The following is a 24,385-nucleotide window of genomic DNA, read 5'->3' as shown; positions in this document are numbered from 1 at the left end:
GGAGGCAGTATTATAGTAGTAATATTCTTGTACATAGAAGCAGTATTAAAGTAGTTATATTCTTTTACATGGGAGCAGTATTATAGTAGTTATACTCTTGTCCATAGGAGGCAGTATTATAGTAGTTATATTCTTGTACATAGGAGCAGTATTATAGTAGTTATATTCTTGTACATAGGAGCAGTATTATAGTAATATATTATTGTACACAAGAGCAGCATTATAGTAATTATATTTTGTACATAGGAGGCAGTATTATAGTAGCAATATTCTTGTACATAGAAGCAGTATTAAAGTAGTTATATTCTTGTACATAGGAGCAGTATTATAGTAGTTATACTCTTGTACATAGGAGCAGTATTATAGTAGTTATATTCTTGTACATAGGAGGCAGTATTATAGTAGTTATATTCTTGTACATAGGAGCAGTATTATAGTAATTATATTCTTGTACATAGGAGCAGTATTATAGTAATTATATTCTTAGACATAGGAAGCAGTATTATAGTAGTTATATTCTTGTACATAGGAGCAGTATTATGGTAGTTATATTCTTGTACATAGGAGCAGTATTATAGTAGTTATATTCTTGTTTATAGGATGCAGTATTATGCTACTTTCACACTAGCGTCGGGGTTCCGCTTGTGAGCTCCGTTTGAAGAGTCTCACAAGCGGCCCCGAACGCATCCGTCCAGCTACCAATGCATTCTGAGTGGACGCGGATACGCTCAGAATGCATCAGTCTGGCAGCGTTCAGCCTCCGCTCCGCTTAGCAAGCGGACACCTGAACGCTGCTTGCAGCGTTCGGGTGTCTGCCTGCCCGTGCGGAGGCAAACGGATCCGTCCAGACTTTCAATGTAAGTCAATGGGGACGGATCCGTTTGAATTTGACACTATATGGCTCAATTTTCAAACGGATCCGTCCCCCATAGACTTTCAATGTAAAGTCTGGACGGATCCGTCTGAAGCTACTTTCACACTTAGAATTTTTTCTACAATATAATGCAGACGGATCCGTTCTGAACGGATCCCAAGTCTGCATTATATGAGCGGATCCGTCTGTGCAGACCCCAGACGGTTCCGCTCTGAACGCAAGTGTGAAAGTAGCCTTATAGTAATTATATTCTTGTACATAGGAGGCAGTATTATAGTAGTTATATTCTTGTACATAGAAGCAATATTATAGTAGTTATATTTTTGTACATAGGAGCAGTATTATAGTAGTTATATTCTTGTACATAGGAGCAGTATTATAGTAGTTATATTCTTGTACATAGGAGTAGTATTATAGTAGTTATATTCTTGTACATAGGAGCAGTATTATATTAGTTATATCCTTGTACATAGGAGCAGTATTATAGTAATTATATTCTTGTACAAGGAGCAGTATTATAGTAGTTATATTCTTGTACATAGGAGCAGTATTATAGCAGTTATATTCTTGTATTTAGGAGGCAGTATTATAGTAATTATATTCTTGTACATATGAGGCAGTATTATAGTAGTTATATTCTTGTACATAGGAGCAGTATTATAGTAGTTATATTCTTGTTCATAAGAGCAGTATTATAGTAGTTATATCCTTGTACATAGTAGGCAGTATTATGGTAGTTTTATTCTTACTCATATGAGACAGTATTATAGTAGCTATATTCTTGTACATAGGAGCAGTATTATAGTAGTTATATTCTTGTACATAGGAGCAGTATTATAATAGTTATGTTCTTGTATATAGGAGCAGTATTATAGTAGCTATATTCTCATTCATATGATGCAGTATTATAGTAGTTATATTCTTGTATATAGGAAGCAGTATTATAGTAGTTATATTATTGTACATAGGAGCAGTATTATAGTAGTTATATTCTTGTACATAGGAGCAGTATTATAGTAGTTATATTCTTATACATAGGAGCAGTATTATAGTAGTTATATTCTTGTATATAGGAAGCAGTATTATAGTAGTTATATTCTTGTACATAGGAGCATTATTATAGTAGTTATATTCTTGTACATAGGAGCAGTATTATAGTAGTTATATTCCTGTACATAGGAGCAGTATTATAGTAGTTATATTCTTGTACATAGGAGCAGTATTATAGTAGTTATATTCTTGTACATAGGAGCAGTATTATAGTAGTTATATTCTTGTACATAGGAGCATTATTATAGTAGTTATATTCTTGTACATAGGAGCAGTATTATAGTAGTTATATTCCTGTACACAGGGGGAGCAGTATTATAGTAGTTATATTCTTGTACATAGGAGCAGTATTATAGTAGTTATAGTCTTGTACATAGGAGCAGTATTATAGTAGTTATATTCTTGTACATAGGATGCAGTATTATAGTAGTTATATTCTTGTATATAGGAGGCAGTATTATAGTAGTTATATTCTTGCACATAGAAGGCAGTATTATAGTAGTTATATTCTTGTATATAGGAGCAGTATTATAGTAGTTATATTCTTGTACATATGAGACAGTATTATAGTAGTTATATTCTTGTACATAGGAGCAGTATTATAGTAGTTATATTCTTGTACATAGGAGCAGTATTATAGTAAGAGCAGCATTATAGTAATTATATTTTGTACATAGGAGGCAGTATTATAGTAGTAATATTCTTGTACATAGAAGCAGTATTAAAGTAGTTATATTCTTTTACATAGGAGCAGTATTATAGTAGTTATACTCTTGTCCATAGGAGGCAGTATTATAGTAGTTATATTCTTGTACATAGGAGCAGTATTATAGTAGTTATATTCTTGTACATAGGAAGCAGTATTATAGTAGTTATATTCTTGTACATAGGAGGCAGTATTATAGTAGTTATATTCTTGTACATAGGAGCAGTATTATAGTAGTTATATTCTTGTACATAGGAGCAGTATTATAGTAATATATTATTGTACACAAGAGCAGCATTATAGTAATTATATTTTGTACATAGGAGGCAGTATTATAGTAGCAATATTCTTGTACATAGAAGCAGTATTAAAGTAGTTATATTCTTGTACATAGGAGCAGTATTATAGTAGTTATACTCTTGTACATAGGAGCAGTATTATAGTAGTTATATTCTTGTACATAGGAGGCATTATTATAGTAGTTATATTCTTGTACATAGGAGCAGTATTATAGTAATTATATTCTTGTACATAGGAGCAGTATTATAGTAATTATATTCTTAGACATAGGAAGCAGTATTATAGTAGTTATATTCTTGTACATAGGAGCAGTATTATGGTAGTTATATTCTTGTACATAGGAGCAGTATTATAGTAGTTATATTCTTGTTTATAGGATGCAGTATTATGCTACTTTCACACTAGCGTCGGGGTTCCGCTTGTGAGCTCCGTTTGAAGAGTCTCACAAGCGGCCCCGAACGCATCCGTCCAGCTACCAATGCATTCTGAGTGGACGCGGATACGCTCAGAATGCATCAGTCTGGCAGCGTTCAGCCTCCGCTCCGCTTAGCAAGCGGACACCTGAACGCTGCTTGCAGCGTTCGGGTGTCTGCCTGCCCGTGCGGAGGCAAACGGATCCGTCCAGACTTTCAATGTAAGTCAATGGGGACGGATCCGTTTGAATTTGACACTATATGGCTCAATTTTCAAACGGATCCGTCCCCCATAGACTTTCAATGTAAAGTCTGGACGGATCCGTCTGAAGCTACTTTCACACTTAGAATTTTTTCTACAATATAATGCAGACGGATCCGTTCTGAACGGATCCCAAGTCTGCATTATATGAGCGGATCCGTCTGTGCAGACCCCAGACGGTTCCGCTCTGAACGCAAGTGTGAAAGTAGCCTTATAGTAATTATATTCTTGTACATAGGAGGCAGTATTATAGTAGTTATATTCTTGTACATAGAAGCAATATTATAGTAGTTATATTTTTGTACATAGGAGCAGTATTATAGTAGTTATATTCTTGTACATAGGAGCAGTATTATAGTAGTTATATTCTTGTACATAGGAGTAGTATTATAGTAGTTATATTCTTGTACATAGGAGCAGTATTATATTAGTTATATCCTTGTACATAGGAGCAGTATTATAGTAATTATATTCTTGTACAAGGAGCAGTATTATAGTAGTTATATTCTTGTACATAGGAGCAGTATTATAGCAGTTATATTCTTGTATTTAGGAGGCAGTATTATAGTAATTATATTCTTGTACATATGAGGCAGTATTATAGTAGTTATATTCTTGTACATAGGAGCAGTATTATAGTAGTTATATTCTTGTTCATAAGAGCAGTATTATAGTAGTTATATCCTTGTACATAGTAGGCAGTATTATGGTAGTTTTATTCTTACTCATATGAGACAGTATTATAGTAGCTATATTCTTGTACATAGGAGCAGTATTATAGTAGTTATATTCTTGTACATAGGAGCAGTATTATAATAGTTATGTTCTTGTATATAGGAGCAGTATTATAGTAGCTATATTCTCATTCATATGATGCAGTATTATAGTAGTTATATTCTTGTATATAGGAAGCAGTATTATAGTAGTTATATTATTGTACATAGGAGCAGTATTATAGTAGTTATATTCTTGTACATAGGAGCAGTATTATAGTAGTTATATTCTTATACATAGGAGCAGTATTATAGTAGTTATATTCTTGTATATAGGAAGCAGTATTATAGTAGTTATATTCTTGTACATAGGAGCATTATTATAGTAGTTATATTCTTGTACATAGGAGCAGTATTATAGTAGTTATATTCCTGTACATAGGAGCAGTATTATAGTAGTTATATTCTTGTACATAGGAGCAGTATTATAGTAGTTATATTCTTGTACATAGGAGCAGTATTATAGTAGTTATATTCTTGTACATAGGAGCAGTATTATAGTAGTTATATTCTTGTACATAGGAGCAGTATTATAGTAGTTATATTCCTGTACACAGGGGGAGCAGTATTATAGTAGTTATATTCTTGTACATAGGAGCAGTATTATAGTAGTTATAGTCTTGTACATAGGAGCAGTATTATAGTAGTTATATTCTTGTACATAGGAGCAGTATTATAGTAGTTATATTCTTGCACATAGGAGCAGTATTATAGTAGTTATATTCTTATACATAGGAGCAGTATTATAGTAGTTATATTCTTGTACATAGGAGGCAGTATTATAGTAGTTATAGTCTTGTATATAGAAAGTAGTATTATAGTAGTTACATCCTTGTACATAGGGGGTAGTATTATATTTATATTCTTGTGCATGGGGCAGAATTATAGTAGTTGCAAAAAGACCGAAAGGTATTTAACAACAAATTACAGGATTTTTTGGATGACGAGAGAATAATATAGTATATTCAAACAGTCTTCGACCTTCCATCCATCTTAGCAGTCAGTGATATTTACCTCATCAAAATCTGCAATAATTTCATTCAGCAAGCGGAGGCACTCCACACCCTGGTTATTCATTTCCGTTTGTGAATAAAAATCTGCAAATCCAGGGATTGAGGCAAACATGACGCCCACAGCATCATAAGACTGAGAATACAGCTCCTGAAGGAGAAGAGGGAAAGGAATAATAATGATGTGAACTAGCATGTAAATAGAATAGTTTTATTTCCTAGCCCAGTAAAGACCAATACATGGTGACACATAGGTGGGGGTGTTATGAAGTCAATGCCACCTAGGCTGCTGGATGGATGATGTTTTGGTTGAACCTGGTATCTCCTAATAATTTGCCATAATTATTATATTACAATTCACTCAGTGTCAGACTGCGGTGCCTAGGGCCCACCAGTAAAACTCATTCTGGGGGCCCACTGTAAAGCTATCGGCAAATATTATCTGCTCCGACATGGTTGATTATAGGGGTCTCTATAGCAACCTTGAGAAGGTAGGTCTGTGATGAAAGAGGCTATTGGCTGGTCTGCCTCTATCAGGGGTGCACTGGGATCTTAAAGTGGCCCCATGTTGTAGAAGCTATGGCATCTCAGACACTCGTTGCACCTACAATAATAATGGGACCCCAATTCGAGTCCCAACGGTTAAACCCCCTCCAATCCAAAACCTATCCAATGTGCTTAGGATAGAGGACACAATTCTACCTTGGCATACTCTCTTTAAAGGGACTGTCTAGTATTTTGTTTTAGTCTCATTAATTAGATCTAAGTCTGCAGTAAACCTCATCTATGTTACTGCTGCTATACTCTTTTATTTAGGCTCCCATCTTTACAGAGTGGTCATTAACTCGCCCACCTTCTAATGATAGTGACATGTTTCTGCTTATTCTGTCCCAATCTATACAGCCAAGCTGATAAGTGAGCTCCAGAAGACAGGAAGAGTCAGTATTGTCACTTCTCTACGCCAGTGTGAAAACTGAAATACTTCAGGTTTTGTGTAGGTTGTAACAAACATATAGTAATAAGAAAATCACTGATAGTCGTTACAAATATGTTGATAATAAAAAACAGATTTACCGTATTTGTCACTCCATTATATGTACTTATACCCTCAAAAGTGGGGGGAAAACGGCAATGCGTCTTATGAAGTGAATACCTATGAGCACCTCCATTATGCAAGTGCTCATTAGTACACAGTATGACCGGGGTGCACTAAATATAGCGGGTGCTGGCTTTACTCACCGCTCCCTGGTCTTCTACCTGCACGGTGCTGTGTTGTGTCCTGACTGTGTACAAAGTCAGGACGTCGTGCATGTAAGTGCACACTATTACCCAACACTGTGTGATGTCAGGTCACAGTGCGGCACTGCATGAAAAGTACGCTGGATCTCCAGAGTGGTGGCACCATCTGAAGCAGGAGAAGTACATTTTATGTCTGATCTGGGTTCTGATTAAGATTCGTGGTCTGATGAACATTGAGAGTCTGATCTGAGGTCTGATTAAGATTAGGGTCTGATGAAGATTAGGGTAAAGGGATAAGGACTGGGGGTCAAATGAGGATTGGGGGTCTGATCTGAGGTCTAATGAAGACTGAGGGTCTGATCTGAGGTATGATGAAGATTGAGGGTCTGATCTGAGGTCTGATGAAAATTAGGAGTCTGATGAAAATTTAGGGTCTGATCTAAGGCTTTTTTCTATTATTCTCCTTTAAAACCTAGGTGTGTCTTATAGAGTGAAAAATACGGTAATTCACGTGATTCCCTGGTGATATGTTCACTTTAATGTGAGTGGGCAGCCACATCTGTTCATAGTGCGAATAGAGATAAAGGGACTGGACTGTATGGAGTATATTCCGGTAGTGTCTACAGAGATGGACTTGTGCTGCTTTGTTCCTCACTTTGTATCTCTTTGCTGCACTGAAGTGAGGTTTTCGTTTTTTTGATTATCAAGCAGCCACAGTGAACATGAAAGGGTGTAATGGATTGTAATAGGAAGGGAAGCTACTACCTGCACTCAGCCTGAACAGAACATTTCAGTGGATTATTTACTGCATTTACTGCAAGAGGCAACTGAATAAAGGAACTCTCTACAGAGCACAGAACAATATACAATTCCTTGAATTCAGAGTCCATTGGAGCTACATAGCAAGAAGTTCCTCCGAGAACTGGAAGTCCTGATCTTAAAAAAAATGTTCTTAAAAAATACACAGAAAGCTTCAATGTATGAGAGGGTATAAGAAAACAAAAAAAAGGCAAAAAGAAAACAAAAACAAAAAAAATCTAAAAGTCATAAAAAGGGTTGGGATTTCTCGGGTAGGTGATCTCCATCACTTTCACGTGAAGAAGAAATGTGCCTACTAAATTAACCCAAACAGTACCCAGAGTGGTTGTCACTTGTAGGTTCCTCGCTTCTCCTCAGTAATGGAGCATATCATCTATGGGTCTATATGGTTCTTTAAGGTGCAACCACTACCACCACAGAACTGGGCGGCAATGGTGTTGTCCCAAGGTAAGACTGGCCCATACCTGCAGAGATCTGTATGTAGCACCACAATGCTATAAAGGGTCATGGTCCAGATTTCAGAAAAAGGCAGTCATCAGCGTGTTCAAACCAAGGACGGACAGGCAGATGAGTCATCCAGAAAAATAAGTGCCCCCTCTATTAGCTCAAAATGTCCTCTATCAGCATTGGAGGGGAACCTTGTACTAGACAACTCCTGATCTATGTTTTCTCAAGTAGAAGTTCACAAGTTTTTGGAAACCTTCAAAACAAGAGTGATGGTGTCTCAATGACAAGCCAAGAACTCACCATGAAGCCCATTGAGATCAGGAATGCAACTCAGATTTGCTTTACCTCATTCCTGAGGAGAAAGGGGTGGTAAACCTGCATAGGACCCCCTCAATCCACAATATTAGCAAAGAAAGGAGGTACAGGCCCAAGTATCATGCTTCCTTGTTTGCTATAAGGGGGTAAGAGTATTTAAATGGTGGAGGGGACACATGCTTCAAGCTCTTCTTTGATGCATGAAGGATCCAAAAGGGGCCATCCTTTTAATTTCTGCCTGAGGCACCCCTCCGTACGTCTGTTAGAGATGGATTTGCAATTTTGCCTTCAGAGAGTCAATTGTGTGAATCTCTGCTACTTACTGAATAATACAATTAGACATAGTTATAATGAGCCTTTCCAGACACATACCTCATTATCTCGGTCTTTCTCCAAAAAATGGCGAGCCACATGACTCGGAAGAATGTTTCTCAGCATGTTTTCATTATGTTCCCTCAATTCCGTCATTTCACTGATTTCTTCTTTGGCTTGAACCCGCCACAAAAAATCCAGTCTTGCAGTGTATTCCAGCTGTAAAACAATATCGACCAAAAATGAAATACCAGTATACAAAAAAATAAAATAAAATAAAATCTGAAGATAAAATAATAAATTGAAAACGTAAAGTTAAATGAACATAATTAACATCTTCCACAGCCATTGTATAATGATACAGAGTTTCAAAAATGTGCTTGTTTTTGCCTGATCCTTCTAGAAATCACTTCAATAACATCTAGAAAAATGTGCCATTCATGAAGCATTGGCTTCCACAGAAGAAGACAAACCATACTATAACTGGGTCCACTATAACCTCTTCTCAAGTTTTCTAAAAATATCTCCTTCCAACGTTTTAGCTTTATTTGCAATGGAGAACCTGGCAAGCCCGTGCATTCAACGTACAAATCTGTAATTTCAATGAGAACTGTATAATGCTTTATTTGCCCTTCGGGGGCACTGTAGGAGATTTGCTCTCAGGTTACTCTACAGATTAGGCCTGAGTCCTAGCAGTTTATTGTTTCGTCCAAAGCTTTAATTCATTCAAATGGCAGACTAAACAGCAGTTAAGCCCACATAATGACCCATATGGGGTGGCTGTGATTAACAGCGGACACCCGGCCTACAGCAATAGATGTGATCAGAGAAAACTCTAATCCTTGTGACAGGTGAAGGTCTCTGCTTTTTAGAAACTGCCAGGGTTGACGGTTTTATGGGACGGTTCATGGACCTGACTGTGACTCCCAGGGCTGTCCTGTGATATGTAACATTAGGGCATGCCTGAGGTACATCCTAATAGCTGCCCCTGTATTAAAGGGAAAAAAATGTGTAAAGTTCCAAAAATAAATTTGCTAAAAAAATTCCACAAACACATAAAATAAAGAACAATGAAGTCCTAAGACTAGTATAATATATGAAAATGAGACTAGTGTAATTTATACCATATTTTTTGGACCATCATGGATGCGTTCATCAGCATGCAGGACGCAAGGAAAGTGGTGAGGGAAGCATTGCGCTGGCTCTTCTCACCCTCCCTGGTCTTCTTCCGGGCCCCGATTTGCACTGTGTCCTGACAGCATACAGCACCAGGACATAGTGTTAGTAGGCACGCACTATGACCTGATGCTGTGTGACGTCAGGTCACAATTCAGAGTGGGCCAGAAGAAGACCAGGAAGTGGTGAATGAGTGGCAGCGATGTCCGGAGCAAGGGAGTTACGTTTTTTTTATTGATCTGAGGCTGACGGGGATTTGATCTGACGCTAATGGCGTCTGATCTAAGGCTGATGGGGGTCTGATGAGAGTCTGAAGAGGGTCTGATCCGAGGCTGATGGGGGACTGATCTGAGTCTGATGGGGGTCTGATCTGAGTCTGAAGGGGGTCTGATCTGAGGCTGATGGGGGTCTGATCTGAGTCTGATGGGGGTCTGATCTGAGTCTGATGGGGGTCTGATCTGAGTCTGATGGGGGTCTGATCTGAGTCTGATGGGGGTCTGATCTGAGTCTGATGGTGGTCTGATCTGAGTCTGATGGAGGTCTGATTTGAGTCTGATGGGGGTCTGATCTGAGGCTGATGGAGCTTGGGGAACTGTGACTGCTAAACAACGAATGGAACACAGTTCTCACTGGAGCACAGTTAATTGGCAGGGGTGTTGAGAAGGAGACCGCCACTGTTCTGATGGTCTATCCTAGGATTTTGTAGGACCAGAAACCCCTTTAATCATCACAAGCTGTACAAGAGATGTACAATTTTAGGAGCTTGGAAACTTGTGGAAAAAAACAGAAAAAAATTTGCAGAACTGAATATTTTTTGCCACAATTCATTCAAAATATATTTACCGGAAAAATAAAAAAAGATGCTCCCCAAAATGTCAAACACAAGACCCCACACAGCAATGCCAGCAAAACAATAAAAAAAAGTTACGGCTCTTGAAATGCAACGAGGCGAAAATGGAAAAATACCCTGTGTCCTAAAAACAAATATGAATCCTTGTGCATCCTTAAGGGGTTAAATAAGTAAAACACTTAAAGAGCAATCAGGTACTGTATACTGCCTTGTAGGAGTGATCCTGCTGATTAAAATGATACCTGTCTTGTAAAAATCGGTCGCAGCGTTCCTGAGAAAAAAAAAATACTTTTATTCTTTATGCAAATGTGGGCTTCAGTGCACTGAGGGGAGGGGCCTGGCACTTTGGTGCACCTCAAATTTCCAGTGCTGGCCACGCCCCTTGGTGCACTGAACCCCTTAACTGCATAAAAAATACAACTCCTTTTTTTCCGGAACATCGCAACGGATTTTCACAAGACAGGTATCATTTTAATCAGCAGGATCTACTCTACCACCCTAATAGGGTGGATCCTGCGGACAGGTACTCTCTCGGTATCAAAATGTTTTAATTCTTGATCCTTTGAACGTTCTTAGGGCTCAGTCAATGTTCTGACCGTTCTGTATGGCTGAGCCATTTATCGACATTCAAGTGCAGCCTCTAACACGCCGGGACCATGTGGTCTACGGATACATTTTTTCAGTTTTTGTATTTGGCCTCCAGATATGTCTTGAAATATTCCTTGTTCTAGAGGCAGCCTGACTAACACTTCCTCTTCTGCAGAATAACATGCAGTAGCGCGGGTGTTTTGTCTGATCGATGGATTACAGGGAGATACATAACTTTCTGTCCCCACCTCGGTTCTCTGAGCTAACCCAATGAATTTCCATGATTCTTGCCAGCCGGTGTTATTTTTAGCTTGGCTGCAATTAACAATTTCTCAGTGGGTCCCCGAGCAATTGTTCCCACTCGCTGCAGACAGATCGGCTTTTTGCTTTTTTTTTGTGTTATTGTTTTTATATGAAATTATGTCATTTTCTTGCCTTGTATAAAATATAATAACCAACCGCTCAATATCACTCGGCACAGCGCAAGACACACCATAAAAGAGTAAATCCAGAAGTTAAAAGGTGAAGGTTTATTTTTAATAGTAAAGACTACAAATGTTTATATGTTCTTTAGAGTAAAGGCTATATACCGTATGCTTTAGGGGGTCATTTGTGAACCTGAAATACGCGTAGATTAGGCGTATTTCAGTCGCAGATTGCAAGGCAATGGCTACTTCTGTGACTTCTCGCCGCTGAAGCCAGGTTTAAAAAAGTCTTGTGGGCGGGGAAGGGGACAGGCTGGGAAGCTGTCAAGCGGCGGAGGATCCGCCAAAGTTTTGAAGAGACCGGCTCCTCTACATAAGGTCTCTTGCACATGACCGTATGCCCTCCGAGACATACGGTCCGTGAGTGGGCCATATGTCCCGGAGCGGCATTAATCGTGCGCACGGCAGCGCACAGCATCATAGATTACAATGATGCTGTGCACGTCGAGCTGCCGGCGGGGCTATAAGGTCATATGATTGCGGGACAATAGCCCCGCGGGCGGCCCGACGTGCACAGCATCATTGTAATCTATGATGCTGTGTACTCCCATGCGCACAATCAATGCCGCTCCGGGACATATGGCCCTATCACGGACCGTATGTCTCGGAGGACATACAGTCGTGTGCAAGAGGCCTAACTCTGGCGGATCCACCACCAGCTATGGGGCTTTATTAAGACCGCTGTCTAAAACGCTGGTCTTAATAAATGTGGCATTACGTGTTTCGTACTACGGACTACATTTTTTTTTTTATAAAGACTACATATATTTTCTTTTTAATAGTAAATACTACGTATATATTTTTATAGTAAAGACAATATACGGTATTTTTTTAATGTTTTTTTATAGTAAAGACATATTTTTATATGTTTTAGGCCTCGTGCACACGACCGTTGTTTTATTCCGTGTCCGTTGTGCCGTTTTTCGTGATTTTCTGCGGACCCATTGACTTTCAATGGGTCAGTTCACATATTAGTTCACATCACCGTTTAGCTTTCCGTTCTTCTGATCTTTCCGTTCTTTCCGTTGCATCAGTTAGGGCTCATGCACAGGAACGTATTTTCTTTCCATGTACGCAGATTTTTTTTTGCGGACCATATGCGGAACCATTCATTTCAGTGGGTCCGCAAAAAAAACTAAACATACGCTTATTCCGTGTGCATTCCGTTTCCTTATGTCCGTATTTCCATTCCACAGAAAAATAGAACATGTCCTATTATTGTCCGCATTATGAACAAGGATAGTCATGTACTATAAGGGGTCAGCTGTTCCGTTCCACAAAATACGGAATGCAGACGGACGGCATCCATTTTTTTTGCGGATCCGTTTTTTGTGGACCGCAAAATACATACGGTCGTGTGCAAGAGCCCTTATGGCTCATTCACACGACCATGGTTTTGGTCCGCATCCCAGCCGCACTTTTTTGCGGTTCGGGTGCGGACCCACTCACTTCAATGGGGTCGCAAAAGATGCGGATAGCACTCCGTGTGCTGTCCGCATCCGTTGCTCCATTCTGTGGCCCCGCAAAAATTATGAGTCCTGTCCTATTCTTGTCCGTTTTGCAGACAAGAATAGGCATTTCTATAATGGGCCTCCTATTCCGTTCTGCAAATTGCAGATCCGTGTTTTGTGGATACGCAATTTGCGGACCGCAAAACACAGCACGGTCGTGTGAATGGGCCCCTATGCATAGGATTCATTTTTTTTTACAGGATCCAGTAAAAAAACAGATCCTGTTGCATCTGTTGTCATCCGTTTGAGCCATTTCTGTCTGAGATCCGTTTTTTAGACGGGGAAAAAAGCCCTGCATGTAGTACTTTTGTTTCCGTCTAAAAAACGGATCTCAGATGGAAATGGCTCAAACGGTTGACAACTGGTGCAACAGGATCCTGTTTTTTTTTTTCTCTCTCTTTTTCTGACGGATCAGAAGAACGGAAAGCTAAGGCTACTTTCACACCAGCGTTTTTTGCATATCCGTCATGGATCTGCAAAAGCGCTTCCGTTACAATAATACAGCCGCATGCATCCGTCATGAACGGACCCGGTTGTATTATGTCTTCTATAGCCATGATGGATCCGTCATGAACACCACTGAAAGTAAATGGGGGACGGATCCGTTTTCTATTGTGTCAGAGAAAACGGATCCGTCCCCATTGACTTACATTGTGTGTTGGGACGGATCCGTCCTGCTCTTCACCACATCGCGGACAGAAAAACACAACGGAATACATTCTGGTGCATTCCGTTTCGTTCAGTTCAGTTTTGTCCCCATTGACAATGAATGGGGACTAAACTGAAGGGTTTTCTTCCGCTATTGAGATTCTATGACGGATCTCAATAGCGGAATTGAAAACGCAGATGATGTGAGCTCAGCCCTATCGTAAAGACTATATATAAGGTATTTTTAGTTTTTTATATGTTTTTATAGTAAAGACTGTATACAGTATTTTTTTATATTTTTTTTATAGTAAAGACATATTTTTATATGATTTTACAGTGAAGACTACATTTTTATGTTTTTATAGTAAAGACTACATATATTTTGTTCTTTCATAAAAACTCTATATACGCATATTTTTGTTTTTATTGTAAAGACTACTGTACATATATTTTTAGTTTTTTTTTAATGGTAAAAAATACGCGTATTTTTGTTTTTATTGTAAAGACTACTGTACATATATTTTTAGTTTTTTTTTAATGGTAAAAAATATATATAAAATTTTTTATAGTAAAGACTACATATATTTCTATGTTTCTTTTAACAATGTACTGTCAGAAAATCTAATAAAAAAAATAAAAAAAATGCCAACATTAAAGGCTCATGCAGACGAATGTAAGGGCTCCGTAAAATGGCCAGTTCGCAATATACGGACACTGGCCATGTGCATTCCGTGACGTGGATGCGGACCCATTGACTTAGATGGGTCCACGATACGCCAGACACAGCCAAAGATTGGTAATCTCCTATTTTTTGTGGAGCGCAGGCATGGATTGGAAGCCCACGGACGCACTACGAAGTACTTCTGTGGGATTTCGGGTCCGTGTCTCCGCAACGCAAAAGATAAGACATGTCTTATGTTTTGTCGTATTTTGTGGATTGTGGACCCAACAAATCTCTGCCCTGCTGTGTGCCAGAAACTGAAGTCTACGAGAGCTACAGGTTGGCATAGATTTCAGCTATAACTTCCACCACTTTCTGATGAAAATTATAGTTCATCCGCACTGGATTGGGCACGGAGCCCTTACATTTGTCTGCATGAGCCCTATGGAATAGAAACTTCCAGAAATATACATCAGACCCTGGAGGCACCCGCTGATGTTTTCATAGTCCAATGCCTATGCCCCCCATCTGGACTATGAACAAGAACTGGATGTTAATATGATTCTAAAAGGTACTTTTCTTATATGATTGAAGTTGATATGCGTTTTTTGCCAGCAGCCAATGAAAAGGCCTGTGTAGTATACAGTTGGTAGTGTATAGCGCAAGTCCGGGCCCGGTGGCCATGAGTACAGGTGCGGGATTTCACATGCAAAAGAGAGTGACATCAGGATACTGGGCTGGCTGAAAGCTAAGCAGGGGAGGAGTTATCCACGAGAAACGCCTGGGAATCTGGGCACTTGCAGAGATAGACACCGCCCTTGAGCACTTGTAGCGATAGACACCGCCCCTGTGCACTTGCAGAGATAGACACCACCATTGGGCACTTGCAGAGATAGACACTGCCCCTAAGTACTTGCAGAGATAGACACTGCCCCTAAGTACTTGCAGAGATAGACACTGCCCCTGAGCACTTGCAGAGATAGACATCGCCCCTGGGGACTTGCAGGGATAGACATCGCCCAGTGGCGTAGGGATCGCCATAGCAACCATAGCAGTGGCTATGGGGCCTCAGCCACTGGGGCCCGTCCGACCGCATTCATTTTATTAATTTTTTTATTAACACACACAGACACTACACACAGGCAGCCAGGAGGTGGCGTAACTACCGGGGAAGCAGCTGCTTCGGGGCCCGACAGTTTATTTTCAAGTTAGTTAAATATCAATGTCTTACTGTTCAGGGCCCCTTCACAGCAGCGGTCTTAATGTTCAGGCCTCCTCGCTAATGTGCTCTAATATTACTGTATTCTAAAGTCTCCTGATGTGTCTGGGATTCGAACCCACAACCTCCAATGTATCAGTGGCAAAGCATTTACCCTCACAACCATAAAGGAGGCATTGCTGATTGAAAAAATTTGACACTTCTACTGTTATCGCTGGCTAAGCGTACATCTATACACATGACAGCTGCCCCAACACACCCAGCACTGCTATATCTCTATATGACAGCTATCCCAGCACACTCAGCTCTGCTACTATATCTCTATATATGAGCAGCTGTCATGTGAATAGATGTACACTTAGCCAGCTATAACAGTAGAAGTCTCATATTTTTTCAGTCAGCAGCAAGGCAGCTCTTATGGTCTTATGGTTAGATGATTTGCCTCTGATACAGAAGGTTGTGGGTTCAAATCCCAGCAGAAACCTTTTCTGAAATACAAGCACTGACTCCATATATGGACATACAGGGCGGGACACAGGAAGAGGCTGCATCGCATCGCTGACATGGAGGTAAGTAGAAGTGTTTATTTTATTTTTTTTAATACCCGACTGTTACTGCCATGGGGGAGCGGGGGGTTGGCACCTGACCTGATACTGGCACCTGGGGGGGGGGGGGTTGGCACCTGATACTGGCACATGGGGGGGGAGAGAGGCACCTGATACTGTGGATGGCACTGTTTAGGGGAGGGGGATCTGTGTATGGCACTATTTAGGGGAGGGGGATCTGTTGATGGCACTATTTAGGGGAGGGGGATCTGTGGATGGCACTATTTAGGGGAAGGGGAACTGTGGATGGCACTATTTAAGGGAGGGGGATCTGTTTATGGCACTATTTAGGGGAGGGGGATCTGTGGATGGCACTATTTAGGGAAGGGGGATCTGTGGATGGCACTATTTAGGGGAGGGGGATCTGTGGATGGCACTATTTAGGGGAGGGGGATCTGTGGATGGCACTATTTAGGGGAGGGGGATCTGTGGATGGCACTGTTTAGGGGAGAGGGATCTGTGGATGGCACTATTTAAGGGAGGGGGATCTGTGGATGCACTATTTAGGGAGGGGGATCTGTGGATGGCACTATTTAGGGGAGGGGGATCTGTTGATGGCACTATTTAGGGGAGGGGGATCTGTGGATGGCACTATTTAGGGGAGGGGGATCTGTGGATGGCACTATTTAGGGGAGGGGGATCTGTGGACGGCACTGTTTAGGGGAGAGGGATCTGTGGATGGCACTGTTTAGGGGAGGGGGATCTGTGTATGGCACTATTTAGGGGAGGGGGGATCTGTTGATGGCACTGTTTAGGGGAGGGGGATCTGTGGACGGCACTGTTTAGGGGAGAGGGATCTGTGGATGGCACTGTTTAGGGGAGGGGGATCTGTGTATGGCACTATTTAGGGGAGGGGGGATCTGTTGATGGCACTGTTTAGGGGAGGAGGATCTGTGGATGGCACTATTTAGGGGAGGGGGATCTGTGGATGGCACTATTTAGTGAAAGGGGATCTGTGGATGCCACTATTTAGTGAAAGGGGATCTGTGGATGGCACTATTTAGGGGAGGGGGATCTGTGGATGGCACTATTTAGGGGAGGGGGATCTGTTGATGGCACTATTTAGGGGAGGGGGATCTGTGGATGGCACTATTTAGGGGAGGGGGATCTGTGGATGGCACTATTTAGGGGAGAGGGTTCTGTGGATGGCACTATTTAGGGGAGAGGGATCTGTGGATGGCACTATTTAGGGGAGGGGGATCTGTGGATGGCACTATTTAGGGGAGGGGGATCTGTGGATGGCACTATTTAGGGGAGGCGGATCTGTGGATGGCACTATTTAGGGGAGGGGGATCTGTTGATGGCACTATTTAGGGGAGGGGATCTGTGGATGGCACTATTTAGGGGAGGGGGATCTGTGGATGGCACTATTTAGGGGAGGCGGATCTGTGGATGGCACTATTTAGGGGAGGGGGATCTGTTGATGGCACTATTTAGGGGAGGGGGATCTGTGGATGGCACTATTTAGGGGAAGGGGAACTGTGGATGGCACTATTTAAGGGAGGGGGATCTGTTTATGGCACTATTTAGGGGAGGGGGATCTGTGGATGGCACTATTTAGGGAAGGGGGATCTGTGGATGGCACTATTTAGGGGAGGGGGATCTGTGGATGGCACTATTTAGGGGAGGGGGATCTGTGGATGGCACTATTTAGGGGAGGGGGATCTGTGGATGGCACTCTTTAGGGGAGAGGGATCTGTGGATGGCACTATTTAAGGGAGGGGGATCTGTGGATGCACTATTTAGGGAGGGGGATCTGTGGATGGCACTATTTAGGGGAGGGGGATCTGTTGATGGCACTATTTAGGGGAGGGGGATCTGTGGATGGCACTATTTAGGGGAGGGGGATCTGTGGATGGCACTATTTAGGGGAGGGGGATCTGTGGACGGCACTGTTTAGGGGAGAGGGATCTGTGGATGGCACTGTTTAGGGGAGGGGGATCTGTGTATGGCACTATTTAGGGGAGGGGGGATCTGTTGATGGCACTGTTTAGGGGAGGGGGATCTGTGGACGGCACTGTTTAGGGGAGAGGGATCTGTGGATGGCACTGTTTAGGGGAGGGGGATCTGTGTATGGCACTATTTAGGGGAGGGGGGATCTGTTGATGGCACTGTTTAGGGGAGGAGGATCTGTGGATGGCACTATTTAGGGGAGGGGGATCTGTGGATGGCACTATTTAGTGAAAGGGGATCTGTGGATGCCACTATTTAGTGAAAGGGGATCTGTGGATGGCACTATTTAGGGGAGGGGGATCTGTGGATGGCACTATTTAGGGGAGGGGGATCTGTGGATGGCACTATTTAGGGGAGGGGGATCTGTTGATGGCACTATTTAGGGGAGGGGGATCTGTGGATGGCACTATTTAGGGGAGGGGGATCTGTGGATGGCACTATTTAGGGGAGAGGGTTCTGTGGATGGCACTATTTAGGGGAGAGGGATCTGTGGATGGCACTATTTAGGGGAGGGGGATCTGTGGATGGCACTATTTAGGGGAGGGGGATCTGTGGATGGCACTATTTAGGGGAGGCGGATCTGTGGATGGCACTATTTAGGGGAGGGGGATCTGTTGATGGCACTATTTAGGGGAGGGGATCTGTGGATGGCACTATTTAGGGGAGGGGGATCTGTGGATGGCACTATTTAGGGGAGGGGGATCTGTGGACGGCACTGTTTAGGGGAGAGGGATCTGTGGATGGCACTGTTTAGGAGAGGGGGATCTGTGTATGGCACTATTTAGGGGAGGGGGGATCTGTTGATGGCACTGTTTAGGGGAGGAGGATCTGTGGATGGCACTATTTAGGGGAGAGGGATCTGTGGATGGCACTATTTAGGGGAGGGGGATCTGTGGATGCCACTATTTAGTGGAAGGGGATCTGTGGATGGCACTATTTAGGGGAGGGGGATCTGTGGATGGCACTATTTAGGGGAGGGGGATCTGTTGATGGCACTATTTAGGGGAGGGGGATCTGTGGATGGCACTATTTAGGGGAGGGGGATCTGTGGATTGCACTATTTAGGGGAGGGGGATCTGTGGATGGCACTATTTAGGGGAGAGGGATCTGTGGATGGCACTATTTAGGGGAGGGGGATCTGTGGATGGCACTATTTAGGGGAGGGGGATCTGTGGATGGCACTATTTAGAGGAGGGGGATCTGTGGATGGCACTATTTAGGGGAGGGGGATCTGTGGATGGCACTATTTAGGGGAGGGGGATCTGTTGATGGCACTATTTAGGGGAGGGGGATCTGTGGATGGCACTATTTAGGGGAGGGGGATCTGTTGATGGCACTATTTAGGGGAGGGGGATCTGTGGATGGCACTATTTAGGGGACGGGGATCTGTGGATGGCACAGAAGGGCCATAATTTTTTTTTTTCCAATAGGGCCCATGCATTTCTAGCTACGCCCCTGACATCGCCCCTGAGTACTTGCAGAGATAGACACCGCCCCTGGGCATTTGCAGAGATAGACACTGCCCCTAAGCACTTGCAGGGATAGACATCGCCCCTGAGTACTTGCAGAGATAGACACTGCCCCTGAGCACTTGCAGAGATAGACATCGCCCCTGAGTACTTGCAGAGATAGACATCGCCCCTGAGTACTTGCAGAGATAGACATCGCCCCTGAGTACTTGCAGAGATAGACACTGCCCCTGTGCACTTGCAGAAATAGACATCGCCCCTGAGCACTTGCAGGGATAGACATCGCCCCTGTGCACTTGCAGAGATAGACATCGCCCTGAGTACTTGCAGAGATAGACACTGTCCCTGTGCACTTGCAGAGATAGACACCGCCCCTGGGCACTTGCAGAGATGGACACTGCCCCTGTGCACTTGCAGAGATAGACACCGCCCCTGTGCACTTGCAGAGATAGACATTGCCCCTGAGTACTTGCAGAGACAGACACTGCCCCTGAGTACTTGCAGAGACAGACACCGCCCCTGGGCAATTGCAGAGATAGACACTGCCCCTGTGCACTTGCAGAGATAGACACCGCCCCTGGGGACTTGCAGGGATAGACATCGCCCCTGGGGACTTGCAGGGATAGACATCGCCCCTGAGTACTTGCAGAGATAGACTCCGCCCCTGGGCATTTGCAGAGATAGACACCGCCCCTGGGCATTTGCAGAGATAGACACTGCCCCTGAGCACTTGCAGAGATAGACACTGCCCCTGGGCATTTGCAGAGATAGACACTGCCCCTGGGCACTTGGGATTGTCATCTGCATGTACCTTCAGTGTTAGTTTTTGGAGCTTTACAAACACAGAAAAGCCAGCGAGTCCAACAGAGGGGTGTAACATGGCACAAACCCATTCTATGACATCCATATGCCATACTGGGGTATATGGACAGGGGTCGTCCTGTTGACCCCTTTAAGGATGGTAAAATATAACTGTTGTATGTGATGTTTGGCATTTGATTGGAATTGTGTTTCTTTATTTCTTTATGCTAATCGTTGGCAAGACAGTCTCCATATCTCAGTACCCATTTGCTTGCACAGTATATAAGTCACTGACATAAAGCGTCCCCAGGCAGCCAAAACTTGGGGTACTGCCATGGAAGTGATTAGCACAGCTGCTGTGGATAAGGCAACTGTATCAATGTAAAGTCATCAAAGAAAAACAAAAAAAATCAAGCCAAGAAACAAGAGGGAGACCGAAATCAATATGCACGACTGGAATATGCTGAACTAAAATTCAAATGTGAGACCAGCTACAGCTTTATCATAGAGGAGTCCATCAGTGCATGTATCTACAGGAATGTACAGGGTGGAAATAAGGTTCGTGGAGGCCCATGGGCAGCCTTTTTTTGTTAGGTCCTTCTCTTTATCGGAAGGAAGGGTGGAAGTCTTGCTCAAAAAAACAGCTAAACGCTGAAAATATGTTCTGTTACAATATGAAAAAGATTACAAAAAGCATAAATAGCAGAATACAAAAGTGCCATGGAGTGCCCAAATAATAGCTACTGATGAAGGAGCTTCGAAACGCGTGAGAACATATTTATAGCTCATTATATAGCGAAAGAAAATCCCAGGATTAATCACAGTAACAACCCAGCAGATGGCGCCATTGAGTTGGATTGTGGGGTCAATCTGAAGAACACAGTGACCTGCCAGGAAATACAAACTCCAACAGCGTGCCTCCTCCACAGACCAGAGAAGACCCGAGAACCGAGGAACGAGGAGTAGGAGAATGAAGGAGGAGACTGTGCACTCCTCATGCTTGCACGGGAAAACAATGTAGAAAACAATACTACCATACAGTGTATAAAATACCACCATACAGTATATATAATTATGTCATCATACAGTGCATAAAATTATACCACAATATAGTGTGTAAAACAATACTACCATGCAGTGTGGTGGGTGCTGGGGGCAATGAACCCTTTCCACATGAAGTAAAGTCTTTTGCCATAAATGAGCACTACCTTTTTGTCTTTACCCAGCACGGCCTTGGTTCTCCGCCATCTATAAATGACTGTTCTCTTTTTCTCAGGGTTTCAGTCTCAGCGTGAAGGTTCCCAGGACTAGGCCTAGATTTTAGGAGCTCACACATACATTCTCACTCTATGCCTTCTCAACAAAGACTCTCTAACAGGGGGGTGGGACCAGCCCATCACCCTCGCAACTGTCAGTCCATACACAGCGCACAAGTAAAAAGAGAACACTCTACCATTTGAGCACTTAGGCAATAATTCCCAACATTTAGCTTTTTAGCATGAAATTAGCTCTTTAGCAGTGATCCACTGGGTCACTGCATATGGACCAGGAGAGATGTTACACACTTAATTTCAGATGTTACTGTTATTTTGTGGCACACCTTCGGCCACTGCACATTTTCCTTCTTTTTATGCTCACAAATTGCACAAAATAATAAACTATAAAAAAACAAAATGAACGTTTTTGAACGACATGGCAGATAGATTTACCGAAACAACAGCTCTCTTCATTCAGCGCCCTGAGGGGATGTGACATTTTACAACGCATCCATAATCAAATGCCAAAGAGTCCTGGGGAAGGAGTGAAGGAAATGTTTTGTCTCACCTGCTGTCCATGATAGAAGACGGCTAAGAGGAACATGGCCATTAGCAGCAGGGAGGCCTCTTTTGTCCCCAGGAAGTCTGTGCTGGAAAATAGATAAAACAGCCATAGTCACACATTATGAGTACAACAATATAGTACATAGCCGATGGGCGAATATCAGTCCGGTGGGAACCGTGACAGCACAGACGGTTGACGGTTTACATAGCTAATTCAAGGCTTCACTATCATGTACGTTTCATATCACATCATCCACATCTAAGGACAAGTACTGGAGGTCCGCAACATGCCTTAGAAGACCCCCATTCTCCTTATGGGTGGGGTCCCAGAGTGGTATATCCCTTTTTCAAGCAGCAAAGGGGATACAACCTAAGTACTCTCCATAGCTTACACCACTGTATAGGACTTTGTAGAACTTCATGTTTTGGCCTTATTGAAGGGGTTGTCCGAGACTTAAATATTGCTAACATATTCTAAGGCTAGCATAGTTCCCAACAGTCCTGAACCTGCTGGGACTGTCTCTAATTTGGCAAATTTGGGCAGTCCTAGGCCAAAAATGGGTGAGGATTATGTTATCCCCACCCATAGGTGAGCATTCCCAGTTAGTTTGGGCGGGGCTTACATTCCCCAAATTTGCCAACTACAATGTCAATATCAATATCATATCAGTGGGGGGTTTGGTCCCTGCTACCACCACACATGGCACATGGCAGTCCATCCAAGTGAGACTGCAATAGCAAACACGGCCACGGTACATTGTAGGGCGCTAAGCTTGGTATACTATGAAGAGGCCGCAATGCTTGCTGAGTGGCGGGAGGGATCGGGAGTTGACTCCCACCGATCTGATATAGATGACCTATCCTGAAGATACCAGTTTACATACACTATATAAAAAGACACATATGCATGTTTTTCTCAATATCTGACATGAAATCAGAATAAACCTTTCCTGTCTTTGGTCACTTAGGATTACCATAATTATTATTAGTTACCAAATGCCTGAATAATGTGAGAGAAAGAGAATGTTTGAAGGCATTTTTATTACTTTCTACAATGTCAAAAGTTTACATACACTCAGATCACTATGCCTTTAAACAATTCTGGACTGCCCATATGATGACGTCATGTGTTTGGAAGCTTCTGTTAGGTTTGTTGGCAACATCTGAGTTAATTAGAGACACACCTGCGGATGTATTTAACCCTTTCAACCTTGGGCCAGTTTTCACCTTCCTGCCCAGGCCATTTTTTGCAAATCTGACCAGTGTCACTTTATGTGGTTAACAACTTTTAAACGCTTTTACTTATCCAGGCCATTCTGAGACTGTTTTCTCATCACATATTGTTATTCATGACAGTGGTAAAATTGAGTCAAAATATTTTATTTTAATTTTTTTTTTAAATACAAAATTTACCAAAAATTTGGAAAAATTTGCAAATTTGCACATTTCAATTTCTCTACTTTTATAATAGATAGTAATAACTCCAAAAATTGTTATTACTTTACATTCCCCATATGTCTACTTCATGTTTATTTTTTGGGGACGTTAGAAGGCTTAGGCTACTTTGAGACTCGCGTTTGGTGCGGATCCGTCATGGATCTGCACAAACGGATCCATTCAGATAATACAACCGCATGCATCCGTTCAGAACGGATCCGTTTGTATTATTTTCAACATAGCCAAGACGAATCTGTCTTGAACATCATTGAAAGTCAATGGGGGACAGATCCGTTTTCTATTGTACCATATTAGGTCAGTGAAAACGGATCCATCCTGACACACAATATAAGTAAATGGGGACGGATCCGTTTTTACTGACATAATATGTCAGTTTCATCAGACGGACAACAAAACGCTGCAAGCAGCGTGTTGGTGTCCGCCTCCAAAGCGGAACGGAGCCAAACTGATGCATTCTGAGCGGATCCTTATCCATTCAGAATGCGTTAAGGGCAAAACTGATCCGTTTTGGACCGCTTGTGAGGTCCCTGAATGGATCTCACAAACGGAAACAAAAACGCCAGTGTAAAAGTAGCCTTAGAAGTTTAGAAGCAAATCTGGAAATTTTTCAGAAAATTTCCA

General features: G+C 42.3%; 1 protein-coding gene across 1 annotated transcript in view; it reads right to left on the bottom strand.

The window, feature by feature from the left end:
- ADCY8 (adenylate cyclase 8) overlaps positions 1-24,385 on the bottom strand; it is a 305,922-nt gene that overhangs the window by 25,505 nt on the left and 256,032 nt on the right. Inside the window, exons 13-15 of the mRNA XM_040432058.1 lie at positions 22,311-22,392; positions 8,581-8,739; positions 5,393-5,539 (exon numbers count right to left, since the gene is read on the bottom strand). Coding sequence (XP_040287992.1) covers positions 5,393-5,539; positions 8,581-8,739; positions 22,311-22,392 — 388 coding nt within the window. The remainder of the gene's footprint in view (positions 1-5,392; positions 5,540-8,580; positions 8,740-22,310; positions 22,393-24,385) is intronic.

Source organism: Bufo bufo, chromosome 5, assembly GCF_905171765.1.
Source record: "Bufo bufo chromosome 5, aBufBuf1.1, whole genome shotgun sequence".
Classification (NCBI taxonomy): domain Eukaryota; kingdom Metazoa; phylum Chordata; class Amphibia; order Anura; family Bufonidae; genus Bufo; species Bufo bufo.
This window is presented reverse-complemented; position numbering and strand designations above follow the sequence as displayed.